The sequence below is a fragment of the Phaseolus vulgaris genome, chromosome 7 (assembly GCF_051622355.1).
Source record: "Phaseolus vulgaris cultivar YP4 chromosome 7, ASM5162235v1, whole genome shotgun sequence".
Lineage (NCBI taxonomy): Eukaryota > Viridiplantae > Streptophyta > Magnoliopsida > Fabales > Fabaceae > Phaseolus > Phaseolus vulgaris.
In genome coordinates this window covers 58,898,764-58,920,943 of record NC_143504.1, presented here as the reverse complement: position 1 = coordinate 58,920,943, position 22,180 = coordinate 58,898,764, and the positions used below count along the sequence as shown (strand labels likewise).

The window sequence follows — 22,180 nt, the reverse complement described above, 5'->3', positions numbered from 1 at the left end:
TTGCAAAAGCAAAGTTTTCTGGAATTGGGGTTTTGATGCATTTCTTGTTTAACCAATTAATTCTTGTTAACTATAATAAGAGAAAGCATGATTTAATTTTGCAAATTTAGACACTGAAATTTAAAAATCAATTATAAAATGAGGAATAAGGGATTTTACGGTGGTTATTGGCAGAAGGATGAGAAGAGAATTACTTTTTTTTTATAGGATAAATCAGATACATTTTAATTTATATTGTATGGGACGAGATATAAAATTCATTAATCTATTTTAATCAGTTAAAAAAATTTAAAAATGTTATTTGCCATTATTCATTTAATAAAAATTCATGTAATATATTTTTATCAATCATTTCATGATTAAATATTCACAATTAATCCACAAAATCAATACTACCTCAAGTATTCTATATATAAGAATTAAATATGTAATTGTGAAGACTAAAAAGTAGTTAAATTGATACTGGCTTTTAATTAGGACAAAACTTACCTACAATACCTTAGCTATTTTCAGTGTTTTTTTTTTCAGTCATGTTTAGAATTTCATCTGAGTAATTTGATTGATGAACAAATATTTATTTTTTATTTACAAGAAGGTAATTTTAAGAAGAGTATATATATATATATATATATATATATATATATATATATATATATCAGTAAATTTAATATAATTAATATTCTCAATAAATTGATGATAAAAAATAAATTAATAATGAATGCAATTGCAAGTGGTTGTATGTTTCTTTTGTGTAAGAAATCTTGAAAATATAATCTGTCAAATCCAAGACTCATAACTTATCATATTAACATATTTAAAGATCAAATTAGCAAATAATTAAATTTAAACACTTTCATAATAGTCTATTGTAGTAGCTTTCTACACATGGAGAAACTACAATGGCACTTTATCCTTCATACAATTGGACAGTGACAAAATTATGAATAGATGTTGGACTGATTCTTCCGACACCTCCATATATTCTTCTCACACTACCACAAATTTTTGGTATTTCAAAAATATTTTTCTAGATTCTGGATTAATCTGAAAGTTTTTTTCTAAATTTATAATTAACTTTCAGATTATATAATTTTTTCAAATTATATAATTTATAAATTTTTTTTATGCAAGAAGTCCTTTTTTAATATAATATTAGTTTTTAGACTACTCTTAAATTCAAACTTTCAGATTATATAATCCAAAATACATTCTTTTCAAATATATTCCAGATTATTCAGATTATATAATCCAAAATACCATTCTTTTCAAGGATTACATAATCCGTAAGTTATTTCCAAATTCAAAATCATATAATTCATGGGATAACACAAAAATGATAAAAATATATTTTCATATTTTGTATGGGATGACAGAAGAATATGGAGGTGTAGGAAGAAACAGTGTAGATGTTGAAATTCCAGTCAAGAGTTCATATTTTCAATGATCTTATGAGCGTCTTAGGCGAATGAAAGAGTATGTACAAAAAACTCAACTTTTAAGATTACATTGACAACACGCATGAAAGAGTATCTATAATCCCAGAAGGCCCAAATCCCAACACTGTTAGAAGGTAGGACATGTATAAATTTATGAAAAACTGGAACCAAATTAAATCGGAAACACTCTTTACAAAATGTTTTCCTATCAAGGGGATACAACCTCACTCCAATCTAAAGAGACCCAACAATTTCCTGAAATACATTATTACACTTGTGGATGACCACTAATTTGTGGCCACCCTGTCATCTTTTCCCTCTAAGGACCATTTGAAGGCCTGAATACAGTGTAACCATTGACACCATTCACACTGCTTCCCATGTTTGGGTAATCTTGATAGTATGAGTAACTATTCTCTGTGTTTCTCATGCCTAGATAAGATAGATCAGAACCAGCAACCTGCCACCGGTTTGGAGTCAGCCCATCTACCTTGCCATTTCCATATGATGACTGTGTACTTGCCTGTGGAAGATATTCCGGCCGAACATCGAAATGCTGCCGCCCGGATGAGCTATACCCTTGTTGAAACCTGGCATCCTGATAACTTCGTGATCTCTCAAACCTACAAGAACTGGCGGATGATCCCAAATCATCATTTGTACCCAAGTCTCCAGGAAAAGTGAACTGACGATTTAGCAACTGTGGTCCATCATTGAGGGAGGGGAAAACTGAACTTGCCCTGGCTGCCTTCCCCATACCATGCTCCTCATCAAGAAGATCATTTATGATATCAAGGTGTGGGAACTCATCCACCAAACCACCTTGGTTCTGGCGTCGGGATGTGCTAGCAGGGAACTCACTCGATACATTGCCCAATGATCTACTGTCTATTGGCTTGTACAAGTCTAGGTTTTGAACATCACTAAGTCGGGAAGGTGGTTCATAGTGTAAGTTTCTGCTGGCTTCCCTATGAGAACTATCAATCCAATTTGGTCCGTTTTGTAAAACATCCCGACTAATCATACCAAAGGGTCCAGATTGGGAAGCATTGGAATCCAATTTGTCAGAGATCCGCGATAAAAATAGTGGTGATGAAACCAATGGTGGTTGTGAATAGCCAGGAGATGGGTTTACTCCTGAACTAGAGTTGGAGTGAGGGAGACTGGCAGCAGTTGAGACTGCAGGATTCCCCATCATTGCATTTCTGTAGGACTGAGGAACATAGCTATGAGTAGCAGGCGAGGGATCAGGACCCAATCTACCAGTTGCACTCACAGAGCGTGCAAGTAATGGAGCAGTTTGAACCACTGAGACAACGGTGGCAGTGGGCCTGGGACCTCCAGGAACTAGTGGAGCACTGGAAGGCCTTGACATCATAGCGACTTGTGCCATGGACCTTTCGGTTAATCTTGGCGGTGAAGTTTTCTGGATCTCTGCTTTTGGACCAGTTGTTACTTGCGATACAGAAGCTAAAGATGAAGACACCTCTTTATCAGTCGGCTGTGAGGCACTAAAAGATGTTTTCCTGACATGGACGGGATCTCCCATAACTCTAGTTTGGTTTTCCAACTTCATTTGAACAGGTAAGTTTCGTGGAGGACTACTAGATGAGGATGGCACTGCTAATTTCTTCTCTTTTTGTAGGCTTTCATTGTTAACAGTTCTTTCTATGATAGCTTGGTCTTTGATGATTTGTTTATTTTGTAGCGAAGGTGTATCCTCTTCCTATCAAACAGAACAGCAAAATATATAAAAATCAAATCAATCATCAGTTTTACTACCATTTCAAATCTAATATCTCGTACACTTCAAGAAAATAAAGTCCAGATTTGTCATATATATACAATGAGGTCCATTTTAGGACGAGGTTAAAGCAGCACATGTCAAATAGTGAAAGGTGCGGAAAGCCTAGAAAGTGCAAAAGTATAAGATTACAGGTTCAGAGTACAACACTTCCCATGTACTGAAAATGCATGATATTGAAGCTCTCAGCATATCTATATTTGTATATATTCAAGTCTGAATCAGAAGTACAAAAGATAGGATAGAGAGGCGTACTCCTAGGACCCTATCGATCTGACAGGTACAGCAAAAACCGCTTTTATAAAAATTAAACATAAGACAACAATAAACTTTCTAACAATTACAAAGCCGATAATCTTGACATCTACATAGCTAAGAGGTATGACAGCAGAATGGAAGGATTTAAAAAAAATGTTGTAGTTCAGATATGCAGATCAACCTTTTAAACAAGATATATAATAAAGCATCACCTACTGGTTTTCGGCCTAACAAATTTTTAGAGTATTATTATTATAAAGCATATCTTGCTTCATGCATACATATTTTTCTTTCTCATTTCTGTTAGTGGATTGGGGCCAGTCAATTTGCTAGCCCACTGATATTATCTGCACCTAGAAGTAAGGCAATGCTTACAGTAATCATCATTTTAACAAACAATAATACAGTTACAACTAAGTAACGGAAATTTTGAGTTTTCTAATAAGGTATAGAGAGCAAGATTCAATCCTAAATGCCATTTTCGGGAACCCTATCTTTGTGATTCTACTTCAATCTTTTCCCACCTCTGTTGACTCTTCAAAAGCGGCTCCATCAAATGCTTGAGCCACGTTTGCATACTCAATTTCTCCAAACCTTTGCAACTCAAACTAATGCCATGTTGTCAACAAGTAGAATCATCACTAAAGCCCATCGGTTACAACATCTTCTGGTAAACCTAGATATTCCACCAAGGTTTGTTATAGTAGAAGATCGTAATGTTGATTGTGTTTTAAAGTGTTCCAATCATGGGAGAAATAGAACCGATTACTACTGTCCTAGCTCCAATTTTCTATCTCCTATGAGATGTTACCTCATGTTATCAGTTGCATGTTAGACACAAGTTAGTGTTTGATGATGTCTAAAGTATTGGACCCAGACTACCCTTGGATGATGTTTAAGAAACCTTGGACAAAACTCTGGTAATGAGTTTTGACAATAACAATACATAAGCAAGTTTTGGAGGAAAAACATTTTTACTGGAGTCCAAAGTGAACATTGAAAAACACAAAAAGATCTTATCACGTAGTAAATTTAACATAGTAATATAAAAGATTTCTCATGTAAATATATTTAACCATTCTGATTTCGAACACTGCATATTGCTATATTTGTTGTTACTTATTTTATCTACAATCAAAGCAAGGTAGCATATCATTCCAAAGTCAGACTATCATAAGAACATATCCTACAAGAGCTCTGGACATCCTCGTAGTAGAAAAGAGAAGCATGAAAGAGCAAAGAGTCATTCGTAAAAGGAGCAAAGTAAACAAAGCTAGAAAAGATGGCTTGCGCTGACAAAAAGCATCTCAAAGCAAGAGAAAGCTTGTCTCATCAAGAACAGACTTTAAATGCGTCATGACAACTACAACTACCAACATAATAACACTCTGATTCAGCAGCTGGATTCAGAAATTTTTCTTAAGGAGTTAGGTGATTTGAATTATTTTCTAGAGACTGATGTTTGTTGTCTATCTGATGGCTCTATTTATCTTTACCAAATCCAAGTACATTCTGGACATTCTTCAAGACTAATATCTTAGGCCAAGCCTAATTCCTCAGCAATGGTAGGTGGTTGCAAGCTTACCAAAGATGCTTCTGATGCTTCTTACTGCATGTCCGATATAGGCTCACTTCAGTAAGCTACCATTTCATGCTCAAAATTTAACATTATAAATTGTCAGTCATATCTTCCCCGTCCCCAAGATAATTGGGCTGCAGTAAAGCACAAATTGTGCCATTTGAAAGGCACCATAACATTAGCGTGCACCTTCTAACTGGGTTGTGGACCCCAATTGTCACAGCAGATCGAGGTCTAGAGCCCATGTGTTTTCTCCCCCAAGATTGTCTCTTGATGATCTAAAGAGCAATCGGTTGTAGCCTTTCAAGCCAGTTTTGTAAGATTGAATTAGGTCTACACTCACTTCCTTCCTAATATCAACTTTGGATCCAATCCTTGTTAACTAAACTTCATGTTTTTCAAATATTATCCACTGGATAAGCTGTTCATCCAGTTTATCCAATAACTAGATCTATAGCTAGTCAGGTCACCTCCTCTAATCAGTTATGCACTTGACTAGGTGTTGTCACCAAACTCAGTTATAACCAAATAAAATCAATGACTGGGTGACCTGCTCGAAGTTGAAATCCAACAGGTGACATGTCATACTTCATAAGCTAGTCTGAGACACCACAAGGAAGTTGGCACCCATGCACATGTGTGAGTCACCATGTAAGGAAGTAGCAACAGCTTACTGTAGGAGTTTAGAGAGTTTGAAATTTGAGAAAAAAGTGAACACTTGCACCTATTGGGTTTTTTATCTTGGACCATGGGGGTAAGCTTAAAAGAAATTAACAACTACACCACAACCTACTTTTTGAATTATGTGATAAATTAAATTTATATATAATAACATTAGTATAAAGTTACACATATACATATTTAATAAATATTCGTGTGGTTCAACTATTGGCCCAATACCTTGATCTAGTCTGTCGATTCTGACAACATGAGTTATGTTATACCAACCCTCGTGCCCTGGCTCACAATCCAGTACTCCAAGCTCAAACCAAGCATCTTCAGTTAGAATTTTTTTGTTAGAGAAAAGGTTCTGGCTTAAGCACCTTTCCATGTTCCAAGTTCCTTCTTTAGAGCAGCGTGTTGATATTCTTACAAAACCTCTTGCTACCTCTAGGTTCTGTTTACTTCTGTCCAAACTCAACTTGGGTGACTGTTCTGCTTTTCACCCAACCTAAGCTTGCGGGGTTATTAGAGTACAAGTAATAGAGAACATCACTTGCTTCTTTGTTAGTGGATTCTGTTTGCTGGCCCACTGTTAGTACCTTCCACCTATAAGTAAGTGATGCTTACCTATTGTAACCATCCTTTTAAAAATCAATAGCGCAGTTACAATTCTGTTACAGAAAATTTCAGTTTCTATTACAATACAAATGAATTTTATTTTCATTTCCAGAACACAGAGAAATAAGATAAAACAAGGTATTCGAAATTCTCATTTTCAAAACTAATATGTCTTGTAAAATCATTATCAATTAGCAAAACACTCCAGGTTGACCATTATGGTAAAAAAGAAACATGAACAAGTTATAGGCAATCTATAAAGGGGATGTATAAAGTAACCACAGTAACTTATGAAAGGATAAGCTTATGGTAATAATACCACCTTTCTGACAACATGTTGATCAAGCCACTTTAATCGATCCTGCAAAGAGATAACCGCACCCTCAGACTCAGATTCACCTAACTTACGACTTCCAGGTTCATTAACTTCAACAGCATCCCCAGTAGAACCAGACGGCTGACTGTCTACTTCATTTGACCAACTGCCCACATTACATGATGTTTTTACTTGGTTCTTGCCTCTACAGATAAGCAGTGCCAAATCAAATTAACACACAACTCAAATCACTAATATTCATCTACCTGAAAGAAACACTACACTATATACTTACCTGCTAGGAAACTTTTGGACTTCGTAATTTGAACAAGAGTTCCCCTTGTAGTGGTCATTCATCACCACTGATGGTAATGAATCAGTAGAACATGTTGAAGAACTGTCATCCATTACTGAACTGCTTCTTTTCTCAGCCATTCCATTTTGTACAGATGAAATACTACCTATACCATTGCTACTAGCCTCAGTTGGAGGATGGACTTCCGATGCATCAGTATCCCAATTTACAGGACTCACATCTCTGTCTTCAGAATCAGGCTGAAGCACTTCACCAACCCCATCCACAGAATCAGACACATCAGAAACAATTTCCAGGGTATCAAGCTTTTCATCAAGAGTTTCTACTTCCTCCATGTTAGAATGCTTTTTTTCATCAGCAGCATTGTTTTGCTGCTCGTCATGTAGTGCCACAGCCGGTCTATCCTCTCTAACTTTGTCCTTTCCTTTTCGATTGTTCCGTTTCTGTTTAGCCTGCAGCGACCACAAAGGATTTTGTCAACAGTTAAAAAGAAAATACAACTATTCACCAGTCACATACATATAACATCCTTTTAATCCCACAAATAACAGCCATGCCAAAGTAAAAGGAACATCAAGGGAGAATTATAGTTTATAAATTCCTGGCAAAATATTTTCAAATTATATTTAAGTAGCCTAAAGAATGCTTTAGCTTGCTGTTACGAAGCAATTTAGGCAAATATGGAAGGATGGAAAAGAAAATAAAGGGTCTTACATGTACATGAAACATAAATATAGGCAAACAATGTATTCATGATCTCATTATAAATAAAAAGGACAAAAGCTTGCGGTTTTTATATACAAATGTTCTAGCCATAGCAGTTATATGAGAAATTAAATGGTTTCTCCAATATAAGATAAAATAGTCATACTACCTTATTTTTTTCATGCATGTTCTGCAGTAACTAATAAGAAAGGTTTAATCTTGAATCTAAAGTTTTAACACCTAAATATCGAAAATTGAATATCAAGACAACCACAGAATCAATAGCATCTGTGTAATCAACTTTAGGACATGAAAAATCCATTGATAATGCAGATTAGATGAGTAATACACAGACCTGTTTTTTCTTTGACTTCTTTTCCCTCTCATTTCCACGTTTTGCTTTCTGCTCACTTTCAGCTAGCCAGGCTGCCTCTTCTTCACGAATAAGTTCTTCTTGTCTCTTTAGAGCAATAGCTTCTTGGTAGGAAACCTCAATTTTATTGCTGCACCCATAAAATAAATAATCAGGATAACCTAATCCATTTGAATCCTACAAATAATCAATGAATACATACAAAAAACCACATAAAATCCAGGTCACTAGTGGATAAATAACAAGCTCCGACTCACTTCTTCATAGAAAATGATATTGCACTACATTGGCATGGATAAACTTCCATGGACCACAAAGTTAACTGCAAAGTGCCGGAGACTGCTGGCTATCAAGCCAGCCATCCATCATTCCCTATTGTTTCACATGATACTATTATTAAGTCAAATTCTATCTGTCCCATGGTTGCAGACTTATATATCACAGATTCTGAACCATGTATAGCAGAGAAGGAATAGTATAAAATTCAAAGATAACCTCCAGAATGTGATGCCATGCACTGGAAGCAAGGTGAGTAGACAAGTACAAAATTCCTTATTGCTCATCCACTGTTAAATAACCCATTTAACAGAACTTTTGCAAAGAAAACCTTCTTCGTGCTACTGTAGATTGCACATTTTGAAATTTGAATACACAACGAATCCATAATTGTGTATAAGCATTGAGAAATACTCTGAAAGAGAAGTTTGTGGAATTCTGAAATAAAGGCTAAAAAGAAGTTCACGAAGTCCATAGGATTGCCTAGGTAACTTCATGGTGTGGTGTCTAAAAGCAAACATGAGCCATACCAACTTGCCAAGTTAGAACAGAAAATTCCCCGAAACTGTCATCATATTAAACCCTCATCCCTCTAAAATATAAAAAACCAACACTGAATTTTTTAAATAGTAAAAGAAAGTACAACCTTCAAACATGAAATATAACATATTGGTGTGAATTAAAAGAAATCTTATTCCTAAATATCATTGCTAACAAACAACCAGAAATTCAGAAGATAATCTGCAAATGACAAGTTAACCTAAGAAAACTAAAAGAATTCAGAAATAACATATACTACCTGAATATATGGGCAAGGACAAATATTTCCAAAGTCCTGCGACCTAATTCAGTGAGACGCCTTTCATCACGCTCAATAGAATCTTTATTGAAATCCTCCCCAGAGTTTCCATCCTGCCCAAAAACAGTGAACCAGGTTTCTTAGCAACCAAAAGAATTTTGAAACTTTCAAGATAATGTGTTATATATATAACGATTCTCAGGTTAGTCAAAATACCACTTTATGCGTGTAATATATATCCAAAACTATAACTAGGCTAAAACTTGTTTTATTTTTAATTTTTAACTATAATTTGAAAGAAAAGAAAATCTAGCAAAATATAGAACACTAGTCCATCCCAATATGATATAAATTACAAAAAGTGGTTTCCTAAGAAAATAGCAACACAACAACCCAAGATGTTTACCACTTGGTGGCGCCAACTAAATGGAACTCTTAGAAAGTGGGTTTAGGCCAAACTTACCCCAACAAAACTGACTTATAAGATGATGTTTGCATCAACTTATACTATAATTAGGTTGTGTCTCTAATTGATGTGGGATTTGCAACACCCCTCATGCCAAGAACTGGATATCTTGAGTGTGAGACTATATGTTTGTGGATAACTCGATAGTGGCAGAATATGCTCAACTAATCTCGTTAGGTTATGATACTATTTAATGAAGTGAACTTAGACCTAACTCAATCCTACAAAATTGGCTTATAAGATGAGGTTTGCAACCACTTACATATAATAATTTGGTTATATCTATAGTCAATGTGAATCTCCAACAAGAACAAATGACAAATATCTCCAAATATTTAGTTCTCTTTGTTTTATGTGTACCGAATGAAAGAAGTCGGATGACAAGGGAGAGCCAAGAGTGTTTCTTCGATACCATTCAAAAGGAACATACATATTGTACAACCTTATCAGCAAAAGGATAATGTTGAGCAAAGATGTTGTCAATGACAGTAAAGGTTACTATAATTATGCACTTCTCTATGTGATTAAATAGTCTTGAAGTTTGAGTTGAAGAAAAAAAAATTATTATAATTAGAATTTCACTTTGAAGTAATATACTGAAAAAACAACTTTATAAAATCCATTTATTTGAATGCAAAAGTCGTATTAATATACTTTGTTAAGTAACTTTTTATAGTTAAACATGGTGTACTAAGAAGTTTTCCTGTGCATTTCACAGTCATTACTATATATATGTTTGTGTGCACTCATATATATACATATTAATTTAATTAAAATGTATTACTTATATAAACAATTATATTATACAATTTAAAGTTAAGAATGATATGTATACAATGAGGATAACAAATATGAGAATATACTCAGCCAGTATGAGAATATAGATTAAAGTTGTTACCCACGTGCTATACCGATGATATAGTAAATATAGGGAATCATGCTTCTAAAATTTACAAAGAAAAATCTCACTTATTCAATCACTTTCAAACTTTATGCACTGGATATTCTAATGGAAACAGGTATGACTACTAATAGTCTTGTGGATATAAATCTCAAGTTGATGGCTACTCGATGAGAACCATAATCAAATACAAAGTGATACAGAAGGCTAGTTGGGAAACTCGTTTCCCTCAAAATTACAAAATCTGATGGTTTTTTTGTGGTCATGGTTGTTGGTCAGTCTGTACAGATCCACATAATGATCATTGGAATCCAATAATTTGTATCCTTAGATGTATCAAAAAAGTCCTACAAGGATTGTTGCATGAGGATAAGGGGGATGCCTAGATTTTTTGGTATTATAAGATTGATTGAGCAAGATCCCTATAGACAGTGTTATGCTACAGAATATTGTGTATCAATTGGCGAAAAAAATTATTCACTTTTTGGAAGAACAAGAAAAGAAGTGGAGTTGCTCAATCAAGTGTAGATGCAGAATAGAGTTCTCATCTGTTTATGAATTAGTGAGGATTAAACAAATTTTCACGTAGTGAAAATCTGTAAATGAGGGTTTATTGTGATAATCAAACAACTCTTCACATTGCCTCTACTACAGTGTTCCATGGAAGAACCAAACATATAGAGAATGACTGTCATTTTGTTTACGGGGAAGTTGTTGTCTATAGAAATTACTACAAACTTTCTCAAATTGAATGATCAAATTGTAGATATACTGACCAAATCTTATGAGCAAACTGTGAATTCAATATGTTCCAAGCTTGGTGCTTACAACTTATATGCTGTGGCTTGAAGAGAAGTGTTAGATTATATTAAATTTTCTGTTGCATTTAGTTGACTTAGTCCATGCTCTGAAGTTGTTTTGTTGTATCTGACATAGACTTTTAAGTTTCTCCTCTATAAAAATCCACTCTCTCTCTGTAATCACACACACACACACACACACACACACACACACACACACACACACACACACACATATAAACCTGAGTAGTAAACAACCTTTCCTAAATAATCAAAAACCTCAAGTTTACCAACCCATTATATTACTCACCTTTGTTCGATTTTGAGGACCCTTTTCATCTTTTGGAGGCAAAGGTTCTATAGCTGCTCTTTCAAGTAGCAGTAGAACATCATCCACCAGTACAAACATATCTTTCTCGGCCCGGACAATTGGTGCTGGCATTTCTTCAGCATCCAACAATTTTACCCTACCTTTCTTGCACTTAGTCTGACCTTCAAGAGCCCTCAACCCACTATACAAGGAGTCCATTACTAAAGTAGATGTTACTTCTTTTTCTATAAAGAAGTGTTTCACAACTACTTTCAAAATTACATTTGTCTTCTCCCTAGACATGCGGCGCCTAGAAGTTTGATCAATTTCCCGCCAAAAAGTACAGAAGCTGCGGATAAGCAAAGTACCAATTAGATCTACCAATAAAATCATACACCATAAATAGAAGTGGTAATGAATATAGATACAGCATACTACATATATATGTCCCAATTAAATATGTATGATGATAGATTAAACTTGTTATAGGTTATACTATGCACGACAAACTTCATATTTCATGTGCATTAAAACTACACAGATGTCTACAATACAGCATATACCATTATCACATCAACCAGAATAAACTAAGTATAGATCGTCATTTCTTTTCTTCCCAATATGCCTAACATTTTCTACACTCAGGATTAAAGGAAAACTAAATTAAGAATTGATACTTAAACAACATGAACTTTCTATACTACACTTAGAAGCAAGATAAAAATTACAGCATATATAATCAACCATTTAGAGTATACATACAAGTCAAAAGGGTGATGTTATTGATGAGTACGAAATACCTTGACCACCTAGCTTTATCCTCTATCAACTTCCCAAGCTTGCTTCTTCTTTCCTCCACAAAACGCCGGCAAATTTGTTCTACATTTGTCAAATATACCCTAACAAGTTCTCTCCTATACTGACAATCAAGGCAACGAAAAGGCCTGTCAGCTTTCTCCCTGCACATAATAATAGAACTGGTTACATACATCTCAAACAAAAGCTCCAAGACAAAATGGATTATTTAAAAACTCAAAATAACAGTACCAATCTTGCAGCAGTACAAATTTGAAAAGGGTAAAAGCAAACTAAAACTAAATTTGTTTTAAAACCAGAAGACAGGGCAGCCTCACAGCATGACTCAACCAAAAAACTCAATTAGCCAATGTAGTTTGTACTTCTCTTGCCTTTTACCTTGTGCAGAATAATTCATAGGCATAGTGTCACATATTATTCTTTATTGGCCCATTTGGATAATACATTATCAGAGACCTTTTTGCCCAATTTTTTAAGCTTATTTTCTCCTTTTAACAAGAAATATATTCCATAGACTGCGATATACACACAGTACACCCTGTACAATTTAGGAATGGGATTTAATCATTTAACACTCGTCATTATTACAAAGCCAAAAATAAGATGTCAATTTAACTACTTTCTAACTGCTGTAAATAGCAGATTATTAGGATAAAAAAATATTGCCAATATCTCCTCTCCATAGTAATTAGAAAAAATATCTTCAGAATCTTCCTATTTATTTCAGCGTATTTCGGTTTCCTCTTTTTAAAGGTTTTTGTTATAACATATAGAGATGATGAGAATGTAATTGGTGTGATCCATATCAATAAAATAATTCTTTAGTTTCCAAGTCTAACCATAAGAATAAAATAATTATTTTTTATGTCTATTGATGCTTCAAACATATGTAAGAAAAAATCTTCAAGATGATAGACGATGTTGTCGAGGAAGTTGGGGAAGAGAAGAATGTGATCTAAACTGTAACTAATAATGCCACAAATTACAAGGCAATTAGAGAATTGTTAATGCAAAAGAGACCAAATTTATATTCCACACCTTGTGCAGCCCATTGCATTAAATTAATGTTGAGAGATTTTGGGAAGAAAAAATCACAACCTACATCTATTCAAGAACTAGTCCTATTTCCTTGTTACATAAATTTACTAAAGGGAGATATTTGATAAGACCAATTAATACTTGTTTTGCCACTTCTTATTTGACTTTGGGATGCTTAATGAAAATAAAGAAGATGTTCACATCCAAGGAGTGGCAATCTAGTCAATTTGTAAAGAGTAGAAATGGAGGACTTGTAGAAAATTTGATATTGGATAAGGATTTTGGAAAAAATATTTTGAATTGCATGAGGATTGCTATTCCCCTAATTAAGGTGTTGTGCAAGGTGTATTCAAATGAGAAACCAGCAATGGATTTATTTATGAAGAAATGGATATTGCTAAAGCGAAGATACAAAGTCTCTAATTGCATAGGTCATTGCATGTTGCATGCCACTACCTTAATCCTATGTTGCACTATAATACTGAATCTAAAGTCTATTATGAAGTGAAGCATGGAATGTATGATTGTTTAGATAGGTTGGTGGGAAACATTGATGAGATCAATAAGATTTATGCTCAAATTGAGAGTTTCAAAAGCAAATCTGGATTTTCTGGCAATCTAATAGTTAAATTTGCACTCAACCAAAACTCTGGCACAATGGTGGAAATCGTGTGGTGGTGAACATTCAGAATTACAAAGGTTTGCTATTAGAATATTAGTTCATCTGGTTGTAAGTAATTGGAGTGCTTTTGAGAGGGGTAAGAATTTAAATTTATGAAATTGATTTTATAATTATTTACCTATACAGGCTAGTATGATGCGTTGAATAATTTTATAATTATTTCGGTCCACAGCAAGAAAAGAAATCCATGAACAATGTTGTGTTTGTGATGGCTAATTCAAGATTGAACAAAGAAGGATGTTAGAACAAATAAATGACAGTAACACTTATGATCTTGATTCTGATGATGAATGAACTGCGGAGGGGAATGAAGCAAATTCAACTTTGGATGCTTCAAATGAAGATGTATGAGTTAAAATGGTGTTGCTACTAACCTATGGATGACTAGAGGTTCTAGAAATTGCTGATAATGATGAAGGTCGTGGAGGAGATGGCATTAATGAAAATGAAGATCATGTGGAGGAGGATGACTCTCCTGCTTTTAATATGAAAGATCTCCTTGGATAGTTTGTTTGTATTAAGTATCTATTAATATAATCTATTTCTTGTGTAATTTTATGAATTGTGAACCTATTTTTAGTTGTGTTATGCATTGAATCTTATATTATGAGTTATTTATATTGTCTGTATTATTTTTAATGCATGAACAGGCTATGAATATATTTTTCCGTATATTCATAACTCTTATGAGTCGAGTTACAACATTTACCCCACTTTTGATCCATGAGTTTGACAACATTGTCTTAGGATCATTTTAGCAAAAGGAAACTGCCATATAAGATTCAAAAACAAACATTCTTGAAGTATAATATCAGCCACAACGTCAAAAAAAGCGGCTGCCTGCAACAAACTCAGCAAACATTTGCTGCTGCACAATTCAGCAACATATACTGCCAAGAAAAAAAAGTGGTTTGCTTCATAAAACAGCAGGAGCACACACCACAAATCAGTAGCACAAACAGGGGACCACCACCCCCAAACTGATAAAGCAAGAAAGCAGATCGCGACCACTACCGCATTTAGCTGCTAAAGCAGCTATTAACAACTGAGAATTACATTACAGAACATTCATATATTCTCCCAAGTAACAAAGTGAATATGCATAAAATCATATTAACAACCACTTAAACAGCATACAAAATGGTAGAGCATATCAGTAAGATTAAAAACAGAAAAAAATTACTAAATAAAATACCTAATAACTTGAACTTGAGCTTTTATTATCAGATTGTCAGATGCATCAACAAAGCCATCATACACTTTTGAGAGCTCCATAAACTTTTTCCATCCCCAGTCATGCTCCTTCTTCCAAAATCGGTGTAATGTATCTAGAATACTCAAGTAAAAATAACTCAAACACTACTAAAGAAATTGTAAAGTCCAATAATGAAGCCAATTATTTACCAACAGACCAGAATATTTTGATTTCTTTGGATCTTTATTGACCACAGCTATTGTAAATTGCGCAAAATGACTCCATCCTGTATTACCCAAAAAGAGGAGGGGAGAACCAAAGACAGGTCATGTACTATGGAACCAAGAGTAGATAGTGAGACTAACTATAATTAATGCATCTGAAAATTTCAGGAATCAAACCTGGAAGAAGTTTGTCATGATTAGCAACACAAAGAAACAGAGAGAGATGATTGCAGACATCACAACCTTGTGGATAAATTAAAATATACCTGCAACATACCACATCATGATTAGACAAAACCTCAACTAATATGTACTGCATATTTCAAGTCATAAGGACTGTCTCGGCAAACCATATGCACCTGTTCTATGATAATGTTCTACTCCTGATATACTTCACAACTTTCAAAAATAAAAAAATATATATTTTTCCTTGTTTGAGAAGTCAAACTCTCGTACAGTCATATTTTTTTGGTACATGTCTTAAAATTGCAGAGTACCTGAAAGAAACGTAACCCCAAAACCAATATTTATTTCCCCCTTAATAGTGAATTTTAGAGATAAATTCAAAAAATAAATTTTTCAAGACTCAGAGTTCATAATAAACTTGACACTATGATTGAATGAAGTCATAATGGTCAATTAGGCTGCAATAACTGTGTGAGAAAATGTTATTAACCAAAATACAGTTAAATGAGGGATGGAGAGAGAAACATCATCTTGGACCACACCTTTGTCATGAAATAACGAGCTTCAGAATAAACAAAGACATAAAGATGCAAATTAAAATTATACAGAAAAACAGAGAAAGTTAAACACTAAAGCACACCAAAATCAAGGCAAGGCAGGAAAGTTTATCCCAAGTCACATACCACTTGTAGCTGCCAACCTCGAAAGGACTACTGCGAAGTTCCCTTCTGGTAATCTGAGAAAACTTTTCAATCTTCCATGTATATCTTCCAAACAATTCTGAAGGTTTTGGTCCTGATAAAGAGTAAAACAAATTAGATTTTGAACAACTGTTAGTGGAAATTTTGTATTTAAATGATTACAAGTCCACCTTCATCGTCCTCATCAGTGTCCCAATAAGGAGGTGAAGTCGATGGGGTTCCATTCTCCACCTGCTCGGAAGATCGCCATTCAGCCACTGCTTCCCCAGCAGATTGACCATGCTGCCCACTAAAAGTTCCCTCTGCAGACTTTGCCACTCCAGATTCCTCACTCGTAACCCCAGCCATTCCCTGATCAACTACTGCTTCGCTAACACTACTCTTACAACACCTGCCATGCCATATATGAAATCACACGGACAAAGTGCCAAAATGAGCCCCCTTAAACCCGACATTACATTATAACATTGAAAACCGTTCACACAATTTTAGACACAACTAAACTACTGAAACATTCAGTACTCCTTATTAACTACATCACAGGAAATTCTATAATATATACAATTATAATGATTGAAAAAAAGGGCAAATTTTCGGGAAACAAATTATTATTTCCACACACAGAAAAAGAAGATTGAGAAGCGGCAATGCATTGTCATGGAAAATTGAAGATAATACAGAACGAATTCAAACAGCAAGTAGTTCAACAATTAAAACACATCTAACCAACTACATAACAAAGGGTTGATTCCTTACCCCCATTTCTCAAAATCCAACATACAAGATAACCCCGAAAAAAACCCTCCAATGTCATTAAAACCCAAAAACCCACCTCAGAAAAAAACTAATAAAAGAAATAAACCATGGATAAAACCCTAATATAAAGATTTAATAATAACAGAAATTAAACCCCGTGACAATCAAATAAACTGGAACAAGAAGGGAATCAAAACTAGCAGGCAGCAAGTTTAGAAAAATGGAGTTGGTTGACCCAAATTGCATGAAACCCACAACGGAAAATTTGTGACAAAATCAACGCCGAAAAAAGACCGAGATCTTGGGCAACGATTCCCGTACAAAACATGTACTGAAATCGAAGAAAATGACGAAGATGAACAGGGAAAAAACAGCGCAATAAAAAAAAATCAACAGGAAGTAGGGAAATTGAAAAACGACGTCGGATCCCAATTAGGGCACACGCACCTGGAATCGAAGGAGCAGACAAGACCAATAACTGAGATTTTAGAGAGAGAAGGGCGAAGAGAGAGAAAGAGCGTGAAAGAAAGAAGAGCAAGAACACACAGAAGGCAAAGGCATAACCCAAAATCGAAAATTAGTACCTTTTGTTGTCTTTATTTTGTTCTTATTATTATTAATTTTATTTTTTATATAGTTATCATATTCTTGTTATCTATACTATCATGTAATAAGAATATACAATTTCATGGAAAAAAAACATTTTTTAATTAGATAACTGTATCATTTAATTAATACAACATAATTTATTTATTGACTAGAAAAAAACATATATTTCTGTAGGTGTAAATTTTATATACAATTTCATTCTTTTACAAATAATTAATTAAAATAACATTACTTCATAATAATATATATGTATATAATTTTATAAAAATATTATTAAAAACATACAGTTATCTTTTAAAATAAATATTATTTTATTATTTTATTATAAAGAAATTTTATTCTATTAAATAAATTCTTTTTTATTCATCAAAGAATAAAATTGTCTATATTTTTAATAGAAAAAAATGTGAATACACACTAAGTGCATGTATTTTGTTGTCTGTTTGATCTGGATGTGTGTTTACATTTTCATTATATTATTATTATATTAAAATATATATGAATATTTAATTACAAAATAATAATACAATTTAAATATGTATATACATATATATTAATTAATTCTGAAAAAAATAGTATTACAAATTTATATAGTCATTATTTTTTATAAGTGGAGTTATTTAAATATTTTAAAATAACAAATTATTTTTTTTTAAAAAAGGAAGTTATGAAATGATATATAATATTTATATAATATAATATTATATATGTACTAGTATGGGACGACCGAGACCCTGCGGACTGCCTGGCTGATCGACACAATTAACCATTAACGCTCAAACCAAGGTTAGTGAAGTTAAACCACCGTTAAGAATTAGGTAATGCAACCATAGGTGTGATCAATTTCATTAATCAGACCCAAACGAGATAAGCACATTAAAATAATATAAATAACACACATTCTAAGGAACAAGTTACGTCATTATTACGGTACACACGTCCGAGTGTCGAACACACTCTTTACTGACTTAAGCGTCGGAGTGCCTTCTATAGGTACCTCCCCATTTGGCATTCACCCGAGACTAAGAGCTGAAGGAGTTGCGTGAAGACCGGAAGGATCACAGTGAAACCCTAGCGACCTGCCCGAATAAAGAAGACAAAGACTTCAATAGTTTTATGAGTCTCATCTCCTTAGCATGAACAATATAAAATACTAATAAAAATGCATACTCCCACACATGTATATGCTCACATGTCTTTATCTTTTTCTTATGATAACATAAAGTAAAAAATAAAATAAATTATTTTCATACTTATCAAACTAAAGAATATTATTAAATTTATAAAAAAAATCATAAAAAGTTAAAAAATAAATCATTTTTATAATTTTATTACACTGGTTTTATTTTATTGTAGATAGTTAAGTAAACATATAGAAAACATAAAAGGTAAAATAAAATTTTCATGTATGGTTTCCCATGTCTTGGATCACTTGAGTAAGTTATCTTATATGATTGAAATTGTTCTTTAAACGATTGAATTGAATGATGTACATGATTTTAAAACCGTTCTTTAGACTTATATGTCAACCTACGATCATCATCGTTCCATGGTATTATGAGTCACTCTAAAATGGATGATGGATAAATTAAGTGAAACAGTTTTTTTAAAAATGTGATAAATAATGTGAATCGACCTCTTAAAGACTTCATTCAATATCAATTATATTTAAAAAAAAAATAACAACTCACTAGTACTAAAATTTGAGGATTCATAACGTATCTCTTAAATTTATATTTTTGTTTTTACTTTTATACAACAACAAAAATATTCACTCCAACATTATCTATAAAAGATGCAAATGTTGAAAGGAAAAGAAGAAAAAGGTTGAAGAACTAACTTATTTACCCATAATTGATAAAAGTAAGATTATTAACAAATTGTGTACATAATCATAAAGAGAATTATTATTTTATTAATAGTTATAGATTATCAATTTTTTATTTTCTGGTTTCTTCTTATTATTGATAATTTTGTTTTTATGTATGTTTTAGGAATCTTTGTATTCTAAGAAATTGGAAAGCAAGTTCTTAATGAGAATTTTTTTACCGAAGTTTAAATTAGCTTTATATGATTAATTATGTTGAGTTTATTTTATTACAATGTTAGTTAAAAGTTAAAAATGACTCTTAATTAATTAATTTATTCATTTTATACAGTAAATAAATAAATAAAATGATAATATAAATAATAAAATTAAAAAAAAATATTATTTTTCCTACTTTGTTGTCTTATTTTTCCTTCACACTGTCCTGACAGTTCATGAAGGAGATTTTTGTGATAATTGGTAAGGAAAAAAACAAAGATTGTGTTGGTTTTAAAAAATTCTAACTGTATTTTGTTTGAATTGTTGTTTATACAAAAACAAGTTGGAAATCTTGGTTAATTTTATTATTATTTTTTATTTATATATTTTTAAATACATTTATTTGTAAAAATATTCGTTAATTGATTAATTAATATTTTTAATTGAATAAAATAAAATAAATATGATCTTTTACGTATTAAAATATTTTATTATAATTAATTAATAATAAAACTTAATTTATAAATGTTAATGATTTAAGTTACTTCAAATGATATAATATAAATAAAATAATTTGTTAAACTAATTCTTATTTTGATTGTTTTTTTAAATGATTTTGTCTTTAACCCACTTTTTTGAGATTAAGTGAGATAGAATAATGTGGACCATCAACTTAAAAATATTAACTTAATCCTCCAAAATTTTGACAAGTCTAAATAACTAACAACATTAAAAGTTATTATAAGAACTATAACAAAAATTAATTTAAATATTTTTTAAAATTATATAATTTCAAATTCTATTAAAAAAAATAAGATTTTGAAAATTTTCATGATCTCAAATTTATTTATTTATTTATATTTTTTTTCAACTCCATTTTAATTAAGATATTATCAGTTTAGTTAAGATTAAGACAATGTTGAATTAATCAAGGTTTATCACAATCTTAATATTTTTTTATAAATGTGGAAATGATTTTAGTATTAATGTTAGGCAAAAATTATTTTGTGACAAATACTATTTAGAGTTTCCTTAGTCACTATTTATAGTGGTTTTTATTAATAACAAACACGTTATTTATAAATTTATGTGGAAGTTTATTTTCATATGCGATTTGGTGATTTCAACCTATATTAATTAGAGTTACTTTTCTAAAAAAAATGTAAGTTGAGTTATTTATAATCAATGTTAATTAGAATTTTTTTAATATTTTTAACTTTTTAAATTTGTACGGGATTGTACGGGTTTATACGAATTTTTAGTGGTAGATTTTTTTTGTTTCTCTCATTTTGTTGGTTTGGGAGACCTGAGAAATTGATTCATATTATATAGGTATGTATAAGGTCGAACCACCTTAAGTGATTCCCGTTATTCAATCTTTATTGCTGATATTTTTTATTTTTTTTTAACTTTTTAGTTGATGTTTATATGAGTTTTTATTTACATATTGGTAGGGATTTTTTTATAAATAATTCTTATTTTTTTATATTAACCTGAGTTTTCTCACATAATTGAAGAGATTTTTTTTGGATGTAAAGAAAAAAAAAATGACTATGTATCATGATTATTTGTTTTATTACTGTAATTATTAGTTTCTTTAACAACTACATTAATATTATTCTTTGTCAATATTCTTTTTTCTAATTTTTTATTAAAAAAAACTTCTATCAACATTAATTAGGGTTGTTTTTTATTAATGGTAGGTGAAAGATTTTTTCAGCACCTACATTATAAATAGAAGTCACAAAATAAAAAAAATCAAACCAATAATGTAATAATAACTATGATCAATGCATGTTTAAATAATTGTTATTTACATTAATGAAAAAGAATAAAAAGTTTTGTCAATATTCATTAAAAAAATATCCTAATAACTTTGATTGAATAATAACATAACAAAAAAATCACTAGTATTAATATTTTTTAATTATTAACGATTATTTAATATTTAAATTCAATAAATTTAAATTATTTTATCTGTATACTTTAAAAAAAATTATAGTTTAAAATAAAATCAACTCAAATATAATGTCCTAAAACTTATTTTAAACAGTTATGAAAAATGTTTAAGTTCTACCTAAATGAATTTAAGGTGCATAACTTTTTAATCACTTATCAATGCTTTACACTTTATAAACAACTAATTTGATAGCTTTCTCCTTAATAAAATATTATTTCACATTATAACTTTAGAATATATACAAGAAAGAAAAATAAAATAAACAAAGAAAGTGAGAGAAAGAAAGTAATACATTCTTTTAATTCTTACAATTTTAAAATGTTGCTATATTAATTAGTGTCTCAAACTATAAAATATTAAAAAAAAG

General features: G+C 31.8%; 1 protein-coding gene across 4 annotated transcripts; it reads right to left on the bottom strand.

Moving 5' to 3' along the window:
• Window positions 1-1,476: 1,476 nt before the first annotated feature.
• LOC137827485 (TNF receptor-associated factor homolog 1a) lies at window positions 1,477-17,821 on the bottom strand. 4 transcript variants are annotated; one of them, XR_011083757.2, is made up of 13 exons: window positions 17,666-17,810; window positions 16,633-16,853; window positions 16,445-16,556; window positions 15,753-15,841; window positions 15,569-15,637; window positions 15,352-15,484; window positions 12,421-12,579; window positions 11,621-11,969; window positions 9,144-9,256; window positions 8,051-8,198; window positions 6,970-7,442; window positions 5,978-6,879; window positions 1,477-3,162 (listed from the first exon to the last, which is right to left on the bottom strand). XR_011083757.2 is itself a non-coding variant. In XM_068633644.2 (13 exons), exons 2-13 carry the CDS (start codon window positions 16,808-16,810, stop codon window positions 1,756-1,758), a joined length of 3,429 nt encoding a protein of 1,142 aa, XP_068489745.1. In that variant the 5' UTR covers window positions 16,811-16,853; window positions 17,666-17,821; the 3' UTR covers window positions 1,477-1,755. The 4 variants fall into 4 exon arrangements, 3 of the variants coding, with proteins under 3 accessions (XP_068489745.1, XP_090161091.1, XP_090161090.1); XM_068633644.2 differs by having other exon boundaries at window positions 6,681-6,879; window positions 17,666-17,821; XM_090304965.1 differs by lacking the exons at window positions 9,144-9,256; window positions 11,621-11,969; window positions 12,421-12,579; ... (4 more) ...; window positions 16,633-16,853; window positions 17,666-17,810 and adding exons at window positions 8,326-8,440; window positions 8,564-8,759 and having other exon boundaries at window positions 6,681-6,879.
• Between the last annotated feature and the right edge of the window lie 4,359 nt (window positions 17,822-22,180).

Bases quoted from the DNA above. Each gene is read 5' to 3' on its own strand.
- LOC137827485 (XM_068633644.2), bottom strand. From the start codon at position 16,810: ATGGCTGGGGTTACGAGTGAGGAATCTGGAGTGGCAAAGTCTGCAGAG. The intron at 15,485-15,568 runs GTCTGTTGGTAA...TGAGTATTCTAG, and splicing joins AAAGAAATCAAAATATTCTG to ATACATTACACCGATTTTGG. The intron at 8,199-9,143 runs GTAGTATATGTT...TTATGGGTGCAG, and splicing joins GTCCTTGCCCATATATTCAG to CAATAAAATTGAGGTTTCCT.